Raw genomic sequence first — 21,907 nt, forward strand, 5'->3', positions numbered from 1 at the left:
CCCAACACATCACCCTTTTTAGAGGGAAAAAATGCTTTATTTTTTCCAGACAAAGTGGTACAGTCCAGTCTAGTCCTGTGCTCTGCCAAGGCAACAACCTTGACTGGGCAGAGATCAGGCATAGTACTGCAGATTGGCTTTTTTCTTTGCTTGAACCTCTAGAATTCCTTCCATGTAGTCCTCGTGGGTGAGCTCTGTAGCTCCACGGCGGAGGGCAATCATCCCCTGCCCAACAAGACAGTATTTAGTGATGGCACGTGAGCGCTACATCAGTTCTAATGAATTACTCCACTCTAGCTTTCTCATCTCCCCCTTACCAGTGCTGGCTGCTGTAGGAGAGTACTTACCGCTTCAACGCACACAGCCTTGCACTGGGCTCCATTGAAATCGTCTGTGCAGCGCGCCAGTTCCTCATAGTTCACGTCAGGGCTGATAGGAGCAGGGGGGAAGAAGTCTGAGCACGTGTCCCAAACAGAAGCAAGGGACAGAGCTTCCTTAAGACCCAAGTGAGTTCTCACCACAGTACAGTGCCTACCACCCCGTCACAGCCCTGACATACCACCACCGTGAGCGGCAAACACAGCCCCAGGTCATGCCTCTTCCATACCTGACATTCATTTTGCGTGAATGGATCTGCATAATTCTGGCTCTGGCCTCCTCGTTAGGCATCGGGAACTCTATCTTGCGATCTAATCGTCCAGAGCGGAGCAAAGCTGGGTCCAAGATATCAACTCGGTTGGTTGCAGCAATCACCTAGGTAGAAGTATGGCGATCAGGCTGAGGCCTCTCCTCCCCAGGGATCTACCAAGCTTATTCCCTGGACGTAGTTTTAATGTTGTGGTTTTTTTTCCCTGCTAACATGCCCTGGCCCCTGGAAGTGCTCTGCTAGATACCAACCTTGACTTGTGTGTTAGGCTGGAAACCATCAAGTTGATTGAGCAGCTCGAGCATGGTCCTCTGCACCTCCCTATCACCAGCCTTCTCACTGTCAAACCTGAGGAGGAAACAAAGGGGGAAAAAATCAGCTAGATCAGCTGGCCACCCTGCCCCTATGTGTTTAATCACGTAAAAAGGCAGAATGACTGCAGTTCACAGCCTTGGTTAAGCTCATGTATTGCACTCAAGCACATGTACTTCAAGCCCAAGGATTGTGGCAAACGCTGTATCTGTGCTTTGTTTTACCCGGTTTCTGAACAGGCTGTGCATTAAGCTCGACTTCCCTGATGTATGCAGGCAAAAGGGACTGCTAGACAGCTCCCAAGAGCTTTGCAACATGGCCAGTACCTCACCTTTTAGTTCCAATGGCATCCAGTTCATCAATAAAGATGATGGAAGGAGCCTTTTCCTTGGCTAGAGCAAAAGCATCTCGTACCAGCTTAGCTCCGTCACCAATGAACATCTGCACAAGCTGCGGCCCAGCAAGTTTCAGGAACGTAGCCTGGGAAGTGAAAAACAGTCCTATGTCTAGTTTCTCAGTAGTGCCAGTTCTGAGTACTGCAAAACCTCTTAATTAAAACAAGCAAGTAAGCAAACAAAAAGTCCCAACCCTCCCAAGTAACACCAGTCTGTAGATACAATCCCTTTCCCCTTGGAGGTGTCCTTACTCTTTTTCAGCTACTATTCTACAGCAGCGTAAGTTTTCCAAGGTTCATTTTACCTTGGTCTGGGCAGCACACGCTCGAGCTAAAAGTGTCTTCCCTGTTCCTGGAGGCCCGTACATAAGGACACCTTTGGGAGGCTGGATACCCAAGTTTTCAAATTTCTCCTTATGATTCATTGGCAGGACAATGGCCTCCACAAGCTGCAGCAAAAGAAAAGTATTAAGACATAAAACCGAACGCCACAAATCCAGGCTGCCGGTTTCGAGAAGTTCAAAGACTGCTGTCCTTGGTCACGCTGGTATCACCTCTTGGATTTGTTTATCAAGTCCCCCGATGTCACTGTACTGCTCTGTGGGCCTCTCATCCACCTCCATGGCTTTTACCCGGGAATCATACTCGGTGGGTAGAGTCTCCAAGATCAAGTACGAGTCCTTGTTCACACCCTGCAAACACAAGCTCTTTGCTTTTAACAGGCCCTTCGGATAGAAATTAATGAACACACACTCAGAGATGATTCTCTACACACCAAGGATGCAGGGATAACAAGCTTAACACCATCAAATCACGACAGCTTGGCATGGTGGACAACATCGCAGCAAATTTGGCACGTTTTAAAAGGAAGAGGCCCAATTTACTTATGGTACAAAAGATTGTTAATAGAAAGCTTACTAGGGTGATATCTAAATTTTGGGCACTTAGCTGTATAAGTAACCCCCAACACTACTTTTCTATACTACAAATATTACTAAACCCATAATCTTCATTTTTATTAAAATTTTAGTATAGAAATGGTCTCAAAATAATCTACACAGACTGTTTCCTTTCTAAAGGACAAGATACTTGGGATTTTCTGAAATTCCTAACAGTCACAACATCACTCACCACTAGGTCTCCAGGCTTCAACTTCTCAGCATCAACCAAGCCAATAACAGGCAGGAAATATGTCTATAGGAAAGGGATCGAAATAAGCAAAACCAGCTGTACTATGGTAAGATTCTTTTCAGCACTCGTAAAATCACAGAACCACAGGATATACCAAGTTGGAAAGGACCCCCCCCAAAGATCATCGAGTCCAACTCCTAGCTCCACACACCAGCACCCAAAAATCAAACCATGTGTCTGAGAGCATTGTCTAACCACTTGGACTCTGGCAGGCTCAGTGACTTAACCACTGCCCTGGGGAGCCCATCCCAGTGCCCGACCACCTCTGGGTGCAGAACCTTTCCCTAACCCCCAGCCTGACCCTCCCCTGTCCCAGCTCCATGCCGTTCCCTCGGGTCCTGTCGCTGTCCCCAGAGAGCAGAGCTCAGCGCCTGCCCCTCCGCTCCCCTCGTGAGGGAGCTGCAGGCCGCCGTGAGGCCTCCCCTCAGCCTGCTCTGCTCTGGGCTGGACAATCCAAGTGACCTCAGCCACTCCTCACACAGCTTGCCTTTCAGACCCTTCACCACTGTGTAGCCCTCCTTTGGATGCTGTCTCACAGTTTTATGTCCTCCTTACACTGTGGCGCCCCAACCTGCACAGTACCCGAGGTAAGGCCACACCAGCACAGAGCGGAGTGGGACAATCCCTTCCCTCAGCCAGCTAGCTGTACTGTGCCTGATGCACCCCAGGGTGTGGTTGTCCCTTTTGGCTGCCAGGGCACGCTGGTGACTCATTTAATTCGCCATTGACCAGAACCCCCAGATCCCTTTCCAGAGGGCAGCTGCCCAGCCTCTCAGTACATATATCCAGGATTACTCTGTCCCAGGTGCAGAATCCAGAACTTGCTGTGCTAAATTTCACACAGTTGACAATTGCTCAGCACTAATTTGTCAAAATCTCTCAGCAAGGCCTCTCTACCTTCGAAGGAGTCAGCAGCTCCTCCTGATTTAATATTACCACACACTTACTTAGTATGCATTCAAATCCTGCATCCAGATCATTTATGAAAACACTGAAGAGAACTGGCCCTAAATGGAGCCTTGGGGAACCCCACTAGTGACTTGCCACCAGCCCGATGTAACCCCATTTACCAGAACCCTTTGAATCTGACCCGTCAGCCAATTGTTCACCCATTGCGTTAGGTACCAGGGTCTTACTTCTTACCCTTCTTGAAAACTGGGGCAAATTTAGCCAGCATCTTGGCTGGCTCAGACCTCCCCAGATTCCCAGGACTGTTGAAAAATAACTGAGAGAGGTCTTATGATGACGTCAGCCAGCTCTCTGAGTACCCTGTGATGAATTCCATCTGACCCATAGACTTAGGTGCACTCATCTGGAGCAGCAAATCCCAAACAAGTGCAGGGTTGGCTGGGAGTTTATCATCTCCCCAGCCACGGTCCTCCAGCTCAGGGCTCCAGAGGTCCCAGGGCCCGTGATCAGTGATAAAGACAGAGGCAAAGAAGGCGTTAAACATCTCTGCTGTATTTACATCCCTACTGGTGAGGCAACCAACCTCATCAAGTAACAGACTGATGTTATTCCTAGTTGCTCCTCGCACCTGGCTGGGCACATGGCTCTTACCTGGCGCGTAGAGGTCTTGATGACAGCACACTTGCCCTTTCTCTGGGAGTCCAGGTCAATGTTTGCTCCGTCCTCCTCCTGGTCGTTGGGGTCAACATCCAGTAGCTGAAAACCAGAGCGAGAGAATTTGTAATTTGTAACATAACCAGGCTAGCAGCATGCCCCCAGATTTAATGCTTCTAAACTACATGGAGCAGGAAAAAACTCACCGTTATCCATTAGCAGTAGAATCCTAAATGCTTTAAAGTACCCTATAAAAATTCATCTCTTCCTTTCCTCATGAAGCAGCAAACAGAAAGACACTATAAGGCCCAGAACAAAGCAGTAGCTAATGGCACTGATTTCTTTTCCCATTACAGCAGCTCACATTAAGACTTAAGCTCATTAAGTTTGAAAACGCAAGTACAAAACAACACCCTTTATAAAAGCAGAACTGCCGACACCTTTTTTTTTTTTCTTTTTTTTTTTTTTTTAAATCAGATTGGCAAAATTACTGAGTTACAAAAAGAATGTAATGTAGCATCTGGCCCTTCTCCAGGCTTTTGCAAACTTAACTAGCCTCTTGCAATGAACAAAGCAGGTACATGACGATGTGGATGTGTAAGTGGCTGAAGGAAAGAAGCTCTTGCATTCATACAACTTGGTTAGCAAGTCCCTGGATGAGCAGGGACTGCTCCGTGGTGCTTATTAGTTAAGAATAAAACTCTCTAAACATTGTAAATTCCAATCCATTCTCTTCTTTCTTCTTTCATAAAAATCTTTCTGATTAGGGTCTCTTAGCTACTGTTGGTTTAACTGCAGAACTTATCTTAATGCAAAGCTGGGCATAGTTTACAGCTTTTTAATTACCAGAGCCATCACTTTTCATTCATCACGCCACAACTTTTGGAAAGCACATGCCAAATCTCACATATCCAAGTCTATGCTAAGCAAGGCGGTGCCTCTGACAGCTGTGTTACGTAGAGATGTCCAGTAGCTTACACCTCCCTGAGAAATGACCCAGACAAGACATGGGCAAGTGATAAGCACTTCCAGGTCACAAACGAAACCAAGAGAAAAACCTGAAGTCCTGATTCCAGGATCATTAGTGGTTTGAGAATATGCCATGACTCAAATTACTAATGAGCTCCCCTGCCCTCCTCCCTCCTGACATAAGTTGTGCACACTTCTCACACTGCTCCAGAAAAGCACACCGCTCTCACCTCAATAACGTTAGAGACAAGGTACGGCAGGGTTTTGTTCACTTTGATCTTCTCACTGTTCTCTTTGATTTTATCTTTCATGGCCTGAAGCTCATGGGTCACTCTGAGCACTTCACTCTTCATGATCTGGATTCAGCATGAAGAAGAAAGAGGTAGAAATAATGTCAGAAGTCTAAGGCAATAGAAAATGTATACGTTGTTCTAGAAGTAAAATAATTCTAAAAACATAAATCTGAGGAGACAGCGCAGATAAAGGGAAACATAATAGAAAAAGAGAAGATGGCAAAATAGCCAAAATTGGTTAGGAGTTAGAGCTACGCAGTCCATTCTGGTCTCTAATCAATACCCCTTAGTAATTTGCTCCCAATGTCACTTGATACATTTGGCGCAATCAACACATCAGCTCACAGGGCTGCAATATGGCCTAGATAAGGTAACTGTTATTTATTATTATTATTATTTGTTTTATATATATATATACATACAGATACACAGGTAAATAAATATAGACACACGTGCACATCTATATCCATCCATTTAGAAGTTACTTTGTGCTGGTTTAAAGAAGAATCATGTGCTGGAACACTTATACAATCACAAGCAATAGCATAGGAACAAACAGCCAGGAACTCCCTAAACTTAAAAGTGTCACAATAAAGCATCAAAGCAAACAAGGTATGAACAGGGAGTGGCAGAATTAGGGCTGGTGTCTACTGAGAGTAGCGGGACTAGCAGCACCTTTGCAATGAGATGCGCTGCTGCTGCTCCCAGTGGAACAAAGAAATGCAGGTGCCATTTTTACAAAGCCATTACGTTCTACAAGACCACACGAGGAACAAACTAATCACTTGCTTCTGTAGGGAAAAAAACTCCTTGTTCTCCTTAAAAGCAAAACATTCAACACTAAGGTAATATCCATGACTTACTTCCCACAAGGAAGATAGCCAGGTCCTCATCGGGCTCATCAGACAACTCAGGCTGAGAGGAACCTCTGGGAGCCTCTGCCCCGACCTCCTGCTCAGAGCAGGGCCAGCTGTGCGCTCCTGCCAGGTAGCTCCGGGCTGAGCCCAACTGAATCTTGAAAAACTCCAAGGATAGGGCTACACAATGGGGGCTGCAACTTCACTGGGCAGCCTGTTCCACTGCCTGACTGCCCTCCCAGCGAAAAGGTCATCCTCATGCCCCTGCGGAACCTCTTTCAATTTATGAGCTGTTTTTTCAGTTCATGACCCGTAACTTATGCCTTGAAGTAACCTAGAATCATAGAATATCCCACGTTGGAAGGGACCCATAAGGATCATCAAGTCCAACTCCTGGCACCACACAGGTCTATCCAAAAATTCGGACCATGTGACTAAGAGAACAGTCCAAACACTTCTTAAACTCCGACAGGCTTGGTGCAGTAACTACGTCCCTGGGGAGCCTGTTCCAGTGTGTGACAACCCTCTCGGTGAAGAACCTCTTCCTGATGTCCAGCCTTAACCTCCCCTGCCTCAGCTTAACACCGTTCCTGTGGGTCCTATCGCTGGTGATTAAGGAGAATAGATCGGCGCCTGCCCCTCCACTCTCCCTCGTGAGGAAGCTGCAGACCGTGATGAGGTTCCCCCCTCAGCCTCCTCTACTGCAGGCTGAACAGGCCCAGTGACCTCAGCCGCTCCTCGTATGTCTTCCCCTCTAGGCCCTTCACCATCTTCGTCGCCCTCCTCTGGACACTCTCCAACAGTTTTACATCCTTTTTGTACTGTGGTGCCCAGAACTGCACACAGTACTCGAGGTGAGGCCGCACCAGCGCAGAGCAGAGGGACAATCACTTCCCTTGACCAACTAGCGATGCCGTACTTGATGCACCCCCAGGATACGGTTGGCCCTCCTGGCTGCCAGGGCACACTGCTGGCTCACATTCAACTTGCTGTCAACCACAACCCCCAGACCCCTCTCTGCGGCGCAGATGCTCTCCAGCATCTCGTCGCCCAGTCTGTACGTATAGCCAGGGTTGCCCCGTCCCAGGTGCAGGACCCGGCGCTTGCTCTTGTTAAACTTCACGCGGTTGGTGATCACCCAGCTCTCCAGTCTGTCCAGGTCTCTCTGCAAGGCCTTCCCACCCTCAAAACAGTCAACAACTCCTTCAAGTTTAGTATCATCAGCAGATTTGCTCAAAACACCTTCTAGAATTTACTCAAACCACATTCTAGGACCTAGGCCTAGGCTTCAATAAGATATAAAACCTTTCTATAAGAAAAAAAAAAAAAAAGACAACAACAAACCACACAAACCCAACGTTGGGAGCACAATAGAGAACTTAAATTTCTTACATCTTTATATAATTTTAATTTGACTGTGGATTTTGCTACTAACTGGAAGGAAAAACTGCTGAAAGATTAGAAAGTTCTGTAATCACCATCCAACAACAAGCACGTTTATATCCAAGCCTAACGTACCTAACACAGGTGGTGCTCAGTGCCACCTGGTGGACACCCACACGCACTTTGCTCCCTTTCCTGGTCACCGTCACGCAGTTTGAAACACAGCGTGAGCCCCACTGACTGTAACACCAAACGGTCTCAGAACTCACTGCGCCTGAATTGGTTCACGTAACCTTGTTTAATGGAAAATCCATTCTTCTCTAAAAACTTAAGTGTAACACACAATGACCCACAGGGCAGAACCATTACAGGCACTGATAAAGAAAGCATTATATAAAAATGTAAAAATTTAGAAATTTGATTCAATATAGTATTGGAAACGTTCAAGGAAAACCGCATGAAGGGAGGGTGCCAATAAATATTTCTGCTACCATGACAATGATGCTCTTAATACAAAATGGAGGCTGCTTATACTGTGCACTTTATTCCGCAGTTTAAAAACAAGACACAAATTTATCTTTGGTGTTTTAAGTTAAGAAGTTAGAAACACTTGCAGAGCCTGAAGCAGTAGGATAAAGTTGCCCTGTAGAATTTATGAAATAATTTATCTCAATATTGCTAGCCTCAAGTAGTAGAGACGAGCTGAAAGCTTTAAATGCTCTTGTACATGGGACGGGTCCCATACCACCCTATGGGGCTTGGGACAGGTCTACCCCAGGACTGGTCATTTTTAACCTTTTTATCAGTGACCCAGATGAGGGGATGGAGCACAATCTCATCACATTTGCAGATGACAGTAAATTTGGGAGAACGGTCTGTGCACGCAAGGGCAGAGCTGCCACTCAGAGGAACCATGAGGGACTGGAGGAACAGGTGTGCAGGAACCACACAAATCCATCAAGGACAAAAGCAAAGCCCTGCACATGGGAACTGAGCGTACCCTGCGGTGATACACACTGGGGAGCAGCTTTGCTGAAAGAGACCTGGGACAATAGGCTCAGCGTGAGCCCCCAATGTGCCATGGCAGCAAAAGTGGAAAACACCATCGTGGGCTGTAGTAACAGGAGTGCAGCCAGCAGATGGAGGAATGCAATTATCCCCCTGCACTCAACAGCTGTTAGACCCTTGCTAGTGTCCAGTTTGAGGCCCCCCCATACAGCAAAGACATTGATAACCTGGACTGAGTTCAGCACAGGGCCACCGTGAGAAGGCCCCGTGAGAAGGAACTGAGGGAACTGGGCTTGTTCTGCCAGAGGAGGGAACTGCTGGGGAAGAAATCAAGAGATCAGAACCAGACGGTTTGGGGCAGTGCACGGTGGGAGGATGAACAGCAACGAAGACTGAAACAAGAGGGGTGCACAGCCTGCACACAAAGCCAATCTCTGCCCTCACGAGGTCTATCACACCCTGGGCCCGGGCTGTCCTGCGAGTGGTGCAACCTCTGTCCTGGGAGGCTTTCCAGATCCAACCGGAAAAGCCCCGAGCAACCTGGCGATGGCTTGTCCTGCTCTGAGCAGGACCAGGGACTTTCTGAAGGCCCTCTCAACCCGCGCAGCCCGATTACCCTGTGGGACCCTGCCACAGACAAGGCTCTCCCCTTCCCGGAGCCTGGGAGCAGGATTTGTGTCCCTTCAGCTCCAGCTCCCTGCCCGGGCCGGGCGGCACGGCCCCGCCAGCCTCCCCAGGCCCTCCTCTTTCCCTTGTTTTCCCCCCTCAGCGGTCAGGGCCTGTTCCCCACCCCGCTCTCGCCGCCTCGCTGGCGGCCCCCGCCTCAGCTCCCACACCCGCGCCGTGACCGGCGACCACCTCAGGGCGGCCCGGCCCCGCTCCCCGCTCCCCGGCCAGGCCGCGCCGCGCTACCTTGATCTCGCTGTCGAGCAGGCGGGCGCGCTGCACGATCTCCTCCGTGGACATCTTCAGCACCTCCTCGCCGACGCCATCCTGCGGGGCACAACTGCACCGTCACCCCGGGCCCCGGGCCCCGCGCCTCGCCCCCGCCCCGCGCCCCGGCCCCGGCCCCGCACCTCAGACTCGTCCCACACCGACGCCATCTTCCCCTCGGCCGGCGGCGATTCCTCGCCGCAGATTCCTCACGGCCGGTTCCTCGCGGCAGACTCCGCGCTCCCACCGCAAACAGCGAGGCGAAAATCGGCGGCGGCCCTTCGGGCTCCGTCCGGGGTCCCCGCGCCCCCTTGCCCTGCCTCAGAGCCGCCCCCCGCCGCGCGGCCGGCCGTGGCGAATCTGCGGGCGGGGCGGCGCCGTCCCAAAAGTGCTGCGTGATGGCCCCGCCGCCATCTCGGGGCGGAGCCGGCCCCGCGCTGCCCCTCCCCGGCTCCAGACCCGGACCCGTCCCCGCCCCCGTCCCCCCGCGGGCGGCAGCGGGCGGCTGGCGGAGCTGCGGCTTTATTGCGGGCAGGGCCGGTACAGACAGAGCGGAGGGAGCGCGGCCCTGGCGCGGCGACGCTGAGGGGGAGCCCGGGGGGGGCCCCGGCCGTGTCCCGGCGGCGCTCAGACGTAGCCCGGCTTCACCGAGAGGCGGCGGCAGTTGGGGCAGCCGCGGGTCCCGTTGGTCTGCAAGCACCTGCAAGGGAAGGGGCGGTTGGCAGCGGGCTCTGCAGCCACCACGGGGCGTGTAACACGGCAGGGGGCAGAGCCCCGACCCCCTCCCCACTTCCCCTTCCCCCCCCCACAAGGGGGAGCAGCGCTGCTTTCCTGGGCTGCTGGGGACAGCAGAGCCCGCTGCCACCCCTCGACTGTGATCCTGAGTTCAGTGCGTGTAGTGTATTTTTAAATTGTTGATTTTTAGAACTAAGTTTCTGTCACCTGTGTTATAGTTCTAAAAATAAAAGTATGCACGGCTAATGGTTCTTTGGTGCCACCATCGCAGTAACAGACTGAATGCCTTATTCAGCTCCGTACAAAATCTACCTGAAAGAAAAGGGGGGTACTTAGGGCAAAAAGCCAAACTGCCCAAAAGTCAATTGCCCAGGGGAAATTAAATGAAATAATCTGGGAATTAGGCTAAGTGCCTACAAGGCAAGGATGTGAGTGAACAATCATTTAGAAGATGGAAGGGGGATGGACATTAGGGCTAAATCTCATCCTTTAAGGCCATGATATTCAATGGGATCCTGTGGGACACAGTTAAGCATGACAGAGCCTAAGGAACAACATACATAGAAGTGTCCTACTCTGGGCACAAACAGCCTCTGACTAATGTCACGGCAAGGATGTGTAGTAGTTCCAGCTCATTACTTCAAGTGGAAGAAGTGGGAGCAAGGCAGGGCCTGGAGCTGGTTGTTCTTCTCCCCAATAGACTCTCCGCACATGCCACAGTACAGCTCCATCTCCTCCACGCATTCATGGAACTTCACTACATGGTCACGCAATTCTCGCTGCTGCCCCTTTGTGCGATAGATCCTTTCACACAGGCAGTGGAGCTTCAGCAGGCCAAGCTGCACATGAAGGGTAGAAACAAGAAAAGTGAACAAGATGAAGACAGAGCGGTAGCAGAAGGACATGAGGCTACTACAGCCCCATTGTCCAGCTAGAGAAAACATCAGCATAGCAAGTTGTCCAAGGGATAGGATCAGTAATAAGGACATTTGGTCTCTCAGCACTTCTTGACATTAACCGTATCCCCGCATCACGAAAGGGGAGAGCAGGTTTGAGGCACTCTGCAGCTTTTTCATCAAGATGGTGTTCCTGAACTATACATGACATACGCTGCATTTCACTTTCCTCTGCCTCCAACCAGCACGCTGTTCAGCTCTTGCTCAGCCAACAATATTTTCCAAGAAGAGAACTCTAATCCTCCAGCTCTATGGTTGTTTCACACTCCATTTTTACTGCTTCCCATTCCCCTGTTTATCCCACTGTTATTCCTCCCTCTCTTTACAGACTTGCACATTGATGACAATCTGTGCTAATGCCCACAACTGAACACTTGACAACAAAACAAGTCAAGCATCAATTAATGATACTTAATCATTAATTAACGATGCTTAATCATTAATACGGAGACATTAACAAGCAAAAACAAGTCTGGATACTTGAACGCTAGGCTTCTTAAACTGCCTGACAGAAGACTACAGATAGCGCTGAAGAGAAGCTACAGTATCCTACCTTGTTCCCTAGTCCCTCTGCCAGCTCCTGTGCCTTTTCAATGCTTTCCAGAGCCTGTGAACAGAGAGCATGCATCATCAGTTCTCAGTCTGATATATCAGAAACAGACTTCTATAAATACCCTGCCAGGAATTATTAAAAGAAAGAGGTAAAGAGGTACAGAGCAGAATTTGGATAAACAAGCATTCCTGCAACTCTGGAGACATAGGATGGCTGCCTGACAGATATACCACCCCCCCCCCCAAAAAAAAAAAAAGTTTATCCATAAGAAAAGCTTATGATTTCTGAAAGACCACAAATAATTGAAGAGCTACATTTCTGTTCCAGCCATAAACCACACAAAGAAGGGGTATGGTGGTGGCAGAGGCTGGTGTTTGTAAGCAGAGAGAACAGACTTATTTAAGCTCAATCACACTGTCTTCAGGATTGGGATGAAGCACAAGCAAAGCAAGCCTTTTCCCCATCCTGCCCTACAGGCTCAATAATCTTTGGGCAACTCCAATTTCATCTGTACCTGAGGGAGAAGAAGGGATCAGCACTATCAATATACCATGCTCCTCCATTTTTTTCCTGCTCTTCATATATCTGCTTTGTCCTACTTACACATAGTGCAGTGTAGGAGTGTACTGCTAGCACTCTTTTTCAGTCTGAAGCAAAACGTTTAGCATAGCAGCTGTTATACCAAATGAGTCCCTACTTTCCCCTAGATGCCACAGTGATCCCCACTGTTTTGATAATCAGTCACTGTTTCCCAGAACTATCAAGACCTGCTTTAGGTCCAAGAGGAAGAAGAGACCTCCCCTGAGACATAATATTGGTAATGAGGAACATTATCAAATTTGCACCCTATAATTTGGTATCACCACTATTCTAGGAGATGAGGACCAGCTGAGATGAAAGAATGCACCTAGAATGCAGAGGAGATGGCATTAGACCTGTGGTGGCAGCAACAGCCTAGGGTAAGGAACTCACAAAGGAGGGAGGGAGGAACTGAAGAGCAGCAGCGAGAACATAACTGAGAGCTGTGCCCAGGCAGAGTGACTGTGTAATGGAAAACCTGGAATTAATGACCGGGACCAAGAAATAAAGTGAAGCACATGAGGTGGAGGAAGAGGTGCTGAGAAGTCCAGGGGACTGTTTGTCTGAGACAGGAAAATGAAGACTGCACAAGAGTTTGGGCAAGCAGGCTGTGCCAACAGCAGGGGAGGAATTGGCATAGTATTGACTACATGCAATGACAGGAAACTGGGACTGACTGAGAAGATTGGGAGGCCAAAGAAGACTGGGACAAGAAAAGGGAATCTGAAAGTGGAAATACTTAAGCATTGCCATACTTAATTCTCATATTGGAATGAGTAGCATGAAAAATGGAAACTGGGACTGGTAAAACTGAGGAACAGGCTTGGGAGAATATTCAGTGCTGTAACATTTGAGGAGGTCACGTTTGGGGCAAATGGGCATAAGGTCCCTGACCACCAGGGCAGACTTGCCTCTAACACCTGGAGCAGAATCCAAGCTTCATTCCATTCTTTTATGGGTTTGGTGAGATCAGGGCTCTGCAAAGCCGTCATCAGGGTCTCACAGGTGAGAACTGTTTGTGATAGCAGAGGGTGGCAATGGCTAAAGGTGAGACCAGGGGATGTAGGGATAGATGAGTGTGCTGAATATTCACTTCTTTACAGGCCTACTTGCTGCATCCTGTATCACAGGACACATATGAGATGTGAGGCTTGGAAGGGATTACACTAGGCAGTTATGTCCAGTTTCTTCTTCCAATGCAAACGTAGCATTTAGTTTTTGACATTGCAAGGTGTATCTCACCCAGCTGATTTCCTACTGCAGGGAACTTGGATGCTGACAGCACCTTGAAGTTGTCTTTTCTGACAGACACATACTGCTTTCCTTCTGAGATGCTTCATTTTACCTCATATACTTTGTGTCTCTCATGACTAATAAGAGCGAAACTTCAGCACACCTTGTAGTGGGTTTACGTGGCAAGGTTTTAGTAGCAGGGGGCCATAGGGGTGGCTTCTGTGAGAAGGATCTAGAAGCTGCCCCATGTTTGGTAAGGACCCCACTGCTGACCAGAGCGGAGCCAATAAGTGATGTTGTTTTGCGCCTCTGTGAGAGCATATTTAAGACGGGGGAAAAAAAAAACGCTGCGCCACACACAGCAGCTGGGAGAGTGAGAGGAGTGAGGAACAGCCTTGGAGGCACCAAGGTCAGTGAAGAAGGAGGGGGAGAGGTGCTCCAGGCGCCGGAGCAGAAGTCCCCTGCGGCCTGTGGTGAGGACCACGGTGAAGCAGGCTGTCCCCCTGCAGCCCATGGGTCCCACAGTGGAGCAGGGTTCCATGCTGCAGCCTGTGGAAGAGACCACGGTGGAGCAGGTGGACCTGCACCGACGGAGGCCGCGGCCTGTGGAAGACCCCTGCCGGAGCAGATTCCGGGCCAGACCTGCAGCCCGTGGAGAGGAGCCCACGCAGGAGCAGGTGACCTGGCAGGAGCTGCTGCCCGTGGGGGATCCAGGTTGGAGCAGTTTGCTCCTGAGGTATGGACCCCGTGGTATGGACCCGTATCTGGAGCAGTTCTTGAAGAGCTGCTGCCTGTGGGCAGCCCACGCCGGATCAGTTCAGCAAGGACTGCATCCCGTGGGAGGGACCCCACAGCACAGGGGACGAGAGTGACCGAGAAGGAGCAGCGGAGAAGAAGCGCTATAGACTGACCGTAGCCCCCATTCCCCCGCACGGCACGGGGGGAGGAAGTGGAAGAGGGTGGATGGGGGGGAAGGTGCTTTTGGTTTCTTTCCTTTGTTTCTCGCTTCTCCAGCTTGTTAGTAACAGGCAATAAATCTTACTATCTCCCTATGCTGAGTCTGTTTTGCCCGTCACAATAATTACTGTGCGATCTCCTCGTCCTTATCTCAACCCTTGAGCCCTTTTCATCGTATTTTCTCCCCGTTCCTCTTTCAGGAGGGGGAGCGAGAGCGCGGTTGTGGTTGAGCTTGGCCGCCCACCCAAGTAAAACCACCACACATCTACATCCAAAACGGCATCTTGATGTGTCACTGTAGAGGCACAGCAGGTTGTTCATCACTAGTTCAAGACCAACTTCTGAGCAACTCCCTCTGCAGCCCACTAACGTTCCTGCAGTGCAATCTGCAGCATTTAATACAGTCTGGTATTTAAGACACATACACTGCCTGAGTATTTTCAAAATAAGTAACTTCACCTCCTTGTACTATGTTGACCTGCTGTCTATTCCCAAATCATTTTCTGCTCTCATTTCTGTTTCACATCACGGTTTATATACCTTCAAATTTCCTCCAGGAATTTGATGCCACATTTATCTGCAGAGCACATGGTGGAGCTGTAGAGCTGTCTAAAAATCGCCACTAACAATAAGGAGCTTAGTCATATTGCTAAAAAGTAGGCAGTGGAATCTATTTCAGAGCATAAGGATAAGCTGATTGCCTACAACGGCAGAAGACTTCCTTCCCCCAGTAACAGTTTCTCAGAGTAGTGTTTAAAGTCATCAGGACTGACTAATGAGACAGTTCTGTAAGACACCAAGCTGACTCAGAACGGATGTTCATACTGTTAGCAACAAATTCCTGGCTGAGAGGGACCATTCGGAGAAATGCAACTGTACAAGCAACAGCTCTACTGCACGTTGATGGGCATTCAGCTCAGAAAATGACTGCTCTTATCTCGTCTAAAAAACTTGTGTAAAAACAAGCTTGTAACTGACCTTGTCCAGCTCCTTCTGGATCATCCAGCACTTAGCCACTCCTAGCAGCACCTGGATCTGTCCCAGGCGGTTTCCAATCTCTGTCATGATGCTCATGGCAGAATCATACCGAGGAAAGGCTGTCTGCAGAAGCGGGGAGGAAAATGCACGTTGTGCTTTGGCCTGCTTTTTACACCCTCTTGCCATCCCCTATTGTCCTTCCTGGCAGGAAAGAGCCGTACCTGCACATCTTTGCGACTGAGATGGATATCAGCAAAGCACAGCAGACACAGCGCTTGCAGAGGCCGGTCACCATGCTGAAGGGCAATCTTCATGGACTCCTGAAAGAAACAGTCTTTAGTCAGCAAGAGAGCTTGCTTCTGGTTCAGAACAGGGCTGGGCTGTGCTCCAGCCATTGAAGGGTCAGCTCCAGAGAAATGGCACAACCTTTTTAAAGGAACTACAATCGCATTCACACTCCCAACTAGGGGGACATTCATAGGCCCAAACTTGGAGGCACCCAGGGCACTGACACCACAACTCTAAGACATAGAGGCAACATCAGTATCTAGTCAGGTGTGAATGCCATTACATTTCTTCCTCTCGGTCCTGTCCTGTAGGCAAAATACCCTTGCTGAGACCTCTGATGCTCTGCATCTGCCTGCACCCTATACCTCACAGCAGTCCATGGCATCTGCCAAGCGCCCCAGCTTCCGATAGGCCACTGCCATGTGGTACTGGCTCATTGCACGGTACTTCAAGCTCCAGCCTGTCCCATAATCATTCACCAGCTCCGCTGCTTTACATGGGAAGAATAAAGCTTTCTCGTAGTCCTGTAAGGCAGACAAGCAGACAGAAGTAGGTACAGCAAAAGTAAAGAAAAAAATAAGGAGAAAAAAAGCAACCATTTTTGATTTACTAATGCTGCAACAGCTAGCTGGTTTTTGTACGCCTTTCTTCCCCTGCCTGTCCTCTTCTACACGCCTGGTTTTCTAAATTGACATGGATATCAAACTGCGGAAGGTGGAATTGCCATATGCTGAATTCATATTACTCCATGTGTTCAGGACACTGGAGAAACGACACAGCAAATGAATTTTATATATTGCACTATCAGCCTTACACTGCCAGAATCATTTACCATCTTCTATAACTGAAGGCTGAAAACTCTGTTCTTGCATCAGCTCCACTTTCAGCATGTACATGGAGCCCTCATGTTCTCCATATGGTGAGTCAGGATCTCTGAGAGGCTGGTTATTCAGCATTGCAGGAAACAGGAACAAAAAATTCACAGCCCTACCAAATTGACAATAACTAATAAAAATATTTTAAGCATCTTTCTGCATTAAAAACTTTTTAGAAAGAAATCTTATTTTACAATAAGTACATAAAACTATTAAAGATATCTAAACCATTCTCAAATGAGATATACGAAGCTGAAAAATGAAAAGCTTTTTTGTTTGTTTGTTTTTTATTCTCCAAGATGCACAAAGGCAACCTCAACATTTTAGTTTCTGTTCTCTTTTTATTTCATACCTCAAAAGTACACAGTATAATATTTGCCTCTTTATTTTTGGTACTATGAGGGAAGTTTAATGAGAGTTTTCAACACTTTAGTTGGTGAGTCTTCCATTAGTGATAAAAAATCAAGACTTTTGTGAAACTATTTGTTGAGTTTGTGATATTAGTTAGAACTAGCAAATCACCCCACCCGCAGTTCCTGCCTGGTTTTGTACATATAAATAGCTATTTGCCTGCAATAGTGGTAGAGCTAGAAAGAGAATCCATGAGTTCTGGTTGCCAGCCCTGTGTGCAGACAGTGCCTCCTCTGATGTGATCTTCTTTGAAGCTAAGTTTGATCTTTTCAACTCACAGCTGCTTCTGCTGTGCTACATAAGCATTCCACTAATCCTCCCATCCTTACTGCAAAGGGGAATTCTCACTGATGATTTTACAAAGTAGAGATTTTAACTTGAAACGCTCTCCCAGTGCTTCACTTTCTGTAGCAAACATATAAGCTGAAATTCACACAATTTCCAATTCTTTCCATTATGAGTCAACCACCACCCCATCCTCCCATCCCTTAGGTTACTGCACCTTTATCTGGGCATAGAAGTTCCCGAGGCTACAGCAGACTCGACACTCCAGCATCTTGTCATCGTTGTTGTGTGCATAGCGTAAAGCTTTCTCAAAGCACTCCAAAGCCTTCTGGAAAACACTGAGGCCCAGGAATGCATTGCCCATGCTGAGGCTCACCTGGCCGTTCAGCTGCAGGCTCACAGTGGTACCCTGCATGTTCAAGCATGTCTTACAGTAAGATATTGTTTTCTGGAATTCACAGAGTTTCTCATTGCTGCGAGCCAGGTTTAGGTAGCCCTCTGTAAGGTAATCTGGGTCTTCCAGCTCCCGTGCTGTGTCAATCTGTACCACTGCAAACTTCAAGTAGAAAAGTCAGTGTTTATAAAAGGCATATAATTTAAATAAATACAGCTCAAAGACCCACAGAGTAGCATCCTGCACTGGAGAAGTGGCTCATCTCTTGAGCAGCACAGCATGGACTGAGCTGCACTGTATAAACTGAGCAGTTATCCAGAGGTTTACAAGGCATGGGAGCAGTCTGAAGAAACCTCTCTCCACACTGCCTCTCGGACAAGGAAGATGAACTGGAATGGCAATAAGTGGGGAAAAAAAAAAAGTTAAACGGCCCTGAAGAGAAGCAGGTAAGACAGAAAACATCTGACAATGCAGCTCATTTTTCTTTCACTCGGTTTATTTATTCTGCTTTCTCTGGAATGCTTAAGCTATTAAGGTACTCAAAGAAACTAAGCAAGCTTCTTCATTCATCAGTTTTATACAATCAAATTACGGTCGAGTTGTATTAATCATTTTTGTTCTATAACCCTCAGGATTCATTGCATACAGTTCTCACAAATGATTTGAAGTCTTTTTCTTTTAGACCACAAGCTCTTCTGAGCAGGGACTCTCTTGTATGTTTTGTGATGAACCAAGCACACTGCTGGCTGGAATTAATGCCCGTAGCAAAGGTAAATATTTAGCAATTTTCTCCATATGTGTTTGCATTAGAGATTAGCAGTTAGATTTACAGGTAACTCCCAAAGGCACCAATTGCTTCACTTTTGCACACTGGCAACAGTTGATAATTTAAGCCACTAGAATATATTACATATTCCACAAAATAAAAAACAATCAAATTGTTTATGCTTGGGTATGTGTGTTCACCCCTTCCGTAGCGCTTTAGGAAGGTTGTTGTATGTATCCAGCAATGTGCACCAGCTTATGCTTTCCTGGATTCCCTTACCTTTGTATCAGTTCTTCATTACTTCCTGATAGTCACAGCCTCATTCCTTGGTGTGAAGCAATTTCTCTCTCCAAGAGATTGAGCATCATAACTCTTCTTAAATCCCAGTTAATTTCATGTGTTTAATTCACAGATCCCCTTTTTTCCTGTTATTTCCTCTCCCAGTGATTTATTGCTAAAGTTCTCCATCCTCTATCTTTGATTGTTTGCAGTGTAAAATCTTCAGTTCAACTGAAGCCATTTTCTTTCCTAACACTGGGAAGAACTAGAATTCACCTACTCTGATCCTGTTTCCTGTTCTCTTCTCAGGCAAGAAGTTACAGCTCGAGTGTTGTGGGCCCACTCATTTCCCTGTTTCTTGTTTCTGTGAAGCCTCCAGTATTTTCTTCAGGTAGCCACATCTTACCTTTTCGATTCTCTTTTCTCAGTCCATTGTTTCTGCCACCACTTAATCCCACATTGCTTCTCAGAATTTCTTGTTTTTTCTTCAAATGTTTTCCAAGTGTATTAATACCCCTCTTTCTTCTTCATGCTAAGCATCTGCTTTGTAGATAAGGCTTTGATATGTGCACAGGTTTACTAGTAAGAGCCCCACCACACACACACACTTTCTAAACAGAGCTACCGAAAACTTTTCAATGAGATATGAGCACCCTCTTCACTTTTTATGCTAAATGTTGAATGATTACCAGTCTCTTAAGAGGCAGCCAAAACCATCAGGACAAGAATATCAAAGCCCTTTAGCAAGACCCTATTTCAGGCTGGGATAGTTTCTTAAGACTATTACAACATCCTCTTGTCTTTAGATTCCCGAGTCACTCTCCCAAACGCTGCCTGCTACTATATGTGCATCCTGTGACTTCTCAGATCCACTTGTCAGCTTCCTTTTGTTCACTTATTCAGAAGCTTTATCCTCATGTTCTTTAAGTGAAGCTTCAGCTTCTTTTTGCCAACCTTTCATCAAGCCCTATGTCCTTCTTTCTTCAATGCTATCCTGACAATAGGGCACACCTCTCTGACCTCAACTGTCAGACCCCTCCTGGAACGTTTCTCATCACCCTTCAACCCCCCATCAAAAAAAGCATCTCCATTCCCCTCTTAATCAGTCCCCATGCAAACAGTTACAATAAAAAACAGTGTAAGATCTGTGTCAGATATCAAACAGCAGCTGAACAAGATAACAGACACCTCTTCTCAAGACTGACACTTATTCTATAGAATCTATTTGGAGATTCTCTTTTTACACTAATGCATGCGCTATAAACATTTTTTACAGTAAAAGAAAAATAAAGGCCATGTTTTCATGCCTTTTTGTGAAGCCTGATCATACGGTGTGCCTGTAAATGACGAATAAATCAAGAAAGGTCCCCATGATTATCTGTAGAACCTCATTAATCTGGGAATCCTGAGGGACCAGACCCAATGAAAAGCAGTACTCTGCGTACCTTGTGGGCTAGAGCTATTGGTCAACACAGTGAATAAGGCAGCCCACGATATGCACCCAGTAGCTGGTACATCTGACTATATGCAAAATAAAAGCCCTGATTTTATATTCTAATCTCCAGCCACTCTCCATAGTGGATGCGACACAATGGCATGCATTCATCTCCAGTTTGCCTTACCTTCAGCATATCTTTGTATCTGCCCATCTCTGCATGAGCAGTGATGAGGCAACCCAAAACCCGAAACCTGCCAGCAGGATCCGCAGACTTCTCCAAAACCCTCATCCAGACTTGCAGGGCCTTTTCGGTCTGATTAGACTGGTAAAGATGGAGTCCTTTTTCTATCTGTTGCTTTGTCTGGTCCTGACCCATCTCCCATGCATTAAAAAGCCTCATATACTAACCTCTAAGGAGAGCAAAAAGGAAGTACCCGAGAGAGAACACAACATAAAATGCCCTAATACAGGAGGGCGGGTTGTGCGCTCAGAAAGCTTGGAGCCATAAAAGCCCAGCCATGTAACGGGGCTGGAGCTATGGTAAGCAATGGCAAGAAGTGGTTGTTCAGCACTGAAGGCAGAATCCCAAATCCATTAGGCAAACGTCTTGCTTGCTAAAACTGTCAATGCATTCGGCTGTCCAATCCCATAAACAAAGAGGAAAAACACAACAGGGAGAGAAAGAGAATAATCTCAAGCGACGGGAGTGAAACTCAATCTGAGCAGCCACTGCTGGGCCCCCCCATTGGCTACAGCTGCGCCTGCCAGTCCGGCTCACGTGGCTCCCAGGAATGCTAGTCAGGCTTCCCAGCTCCCAAGGTCAGGGTGAGCCAACTGCCCACCCCAGCCCGCCAGTATGCGGCTTATAAATACCCCAGGGAGAGACAATCAGCTGAAGTCACAGGGATGTCTCAGTTCTCTTGCCTTTCTCCCTTGTCCTCCTCTTTTGCAAGCACTGGAGGGGCGGGCTAGCCTAGGAGGTAGCAGCCTCATCTAGGAATGTAGCTTTAGTAACAATACGTGTCTGAAGAAGTTGGGTATGATTTTAAAAGTTTCAGCATACACATTATGCTTGCAACAATGTGCCTGGTGCTTTGCCAGGCTCAAAATTCTGCCCCCCCTCTCAAGGACCTAAGCTGGGAATGGAGACAGTTTCTGCGGCCAAGGGTCAGCTCTGTCACTGATTTGCTGCAAATATGCCACTGACTTGTTAACCTCTCCAGGAGAACATGTAGCTAACCACACTGAAAAACTGTTCGTGACTGTTACTCACTGCCATCAGACACCTGCAACAGTCCTCCAGGAGTTTTCAATAGAAGTTCTCGAAGGCGCTGTTGAAGTTCTGCTTCCAGAACTTTCTGATCTTTAACGATGACTGATAATAACAACTGAAAGCAATACATTTCTGCATAAGAAAGATGCAAGCACATAAGAAGATTGTCAGCCCAATTATAAGATAGCTTTTAACTCGCCTACACATCTTTGAAAGAGTAAAGTTAGACTGGTTACTCTAGGAATCAAGTTTCATACCCCTATTGATCTGGTGCAATTTTAGTGGGCTTAGTCTTTGTTATGTATAGATTTACTCTGCCCTTCAGAAGAAGAGATACCTAACTTGGGGAGTGGGGAGA

The 21,907-nt window shown here is 47.6% G+C and overlaps 2 protein-coding genes across 2 annotated transcripts; both read right to left on the reverse strand.

The window, feature by feature from the left end:
* Nucleotides 1-15: 15 nt before the first annotated feature.
* Nucleotides 16-9,941, reverse strand: PSMC3 (proteasome 26S subunit, ATPase 3). Its single transcript, XM_083840499.1, has 12 exons — nucleotides 9,693-9,941; nucleotides 9,529-9,609; nucleotides 5,306-5,431; nucleotides 4,104-4,208; nucleotides 2,484-2,546; nucleotides 1,907-2,044; nucleotides 1,658-1,801; nucleotides 1,290-1,438; nucleotides 898-994; nucleotides 608-753; nucleotides 348-429; nucleotides 16-225 (listed from the first exon to the last, which is right to left on the reverse strand). The coding sequence occupies exons 1-12, from the start codon at nucleotides 9,717-9,719 to the stop codon at nucleotides 115-117; spliced, it is 1,269 nt and encodes a 422-aa protein (XP_083696625.1). The 5' UTR covers nucleotides 9,720-9,941; the 3' UTR covers nucleotides 16-114.
* A 114-nt stretch (nucleotides 9,942-10,055) lies between these two features.
* On the reverse strand, nucleotides 10,056-20,681 carry RAPSN (receptor associated protein of the synapse). Its single transcript, XM_083840525.1, has 8 exons — nucleotides 20,461-20,681; nucleotides 17,617-17,955; nucleotides 16,194-16,352; nucleotides 15,762-15,860; nucleotides 15,541-15,663; nucleotides 11,794-11,847; nucleotides 10,924-11,123; nucleotides 10,056-10,249 (listed from the first exon to the last, which is right to left on the reverse strand). Exons 1-8 carry the CDS (start codon nucleotides 20,674-20,676, stop codon nucleotides 10,177-10,179), a joined length of 1,263 nt encoding a protein of 420 aa, XP_083696651.1. The 5' UTR covers nucleotides 20,677-20,681; the 3' UTR covers nucleotides 10,056-10,176.
* Between the last annotated feature and the right edge of the window lie 1,226 nt (nucleotides 20,682-21,907).

Source organism: Anser anser (assembly GCF_964211835.1).
Source record: "Anser anser genome assembly, chromosome: 5".
NCBI classification, from domain to species: Eukaryota; Metazoa; Chordata; class Aves; order Anseriformes; family Anatidae; genus Anser; species Anser anser.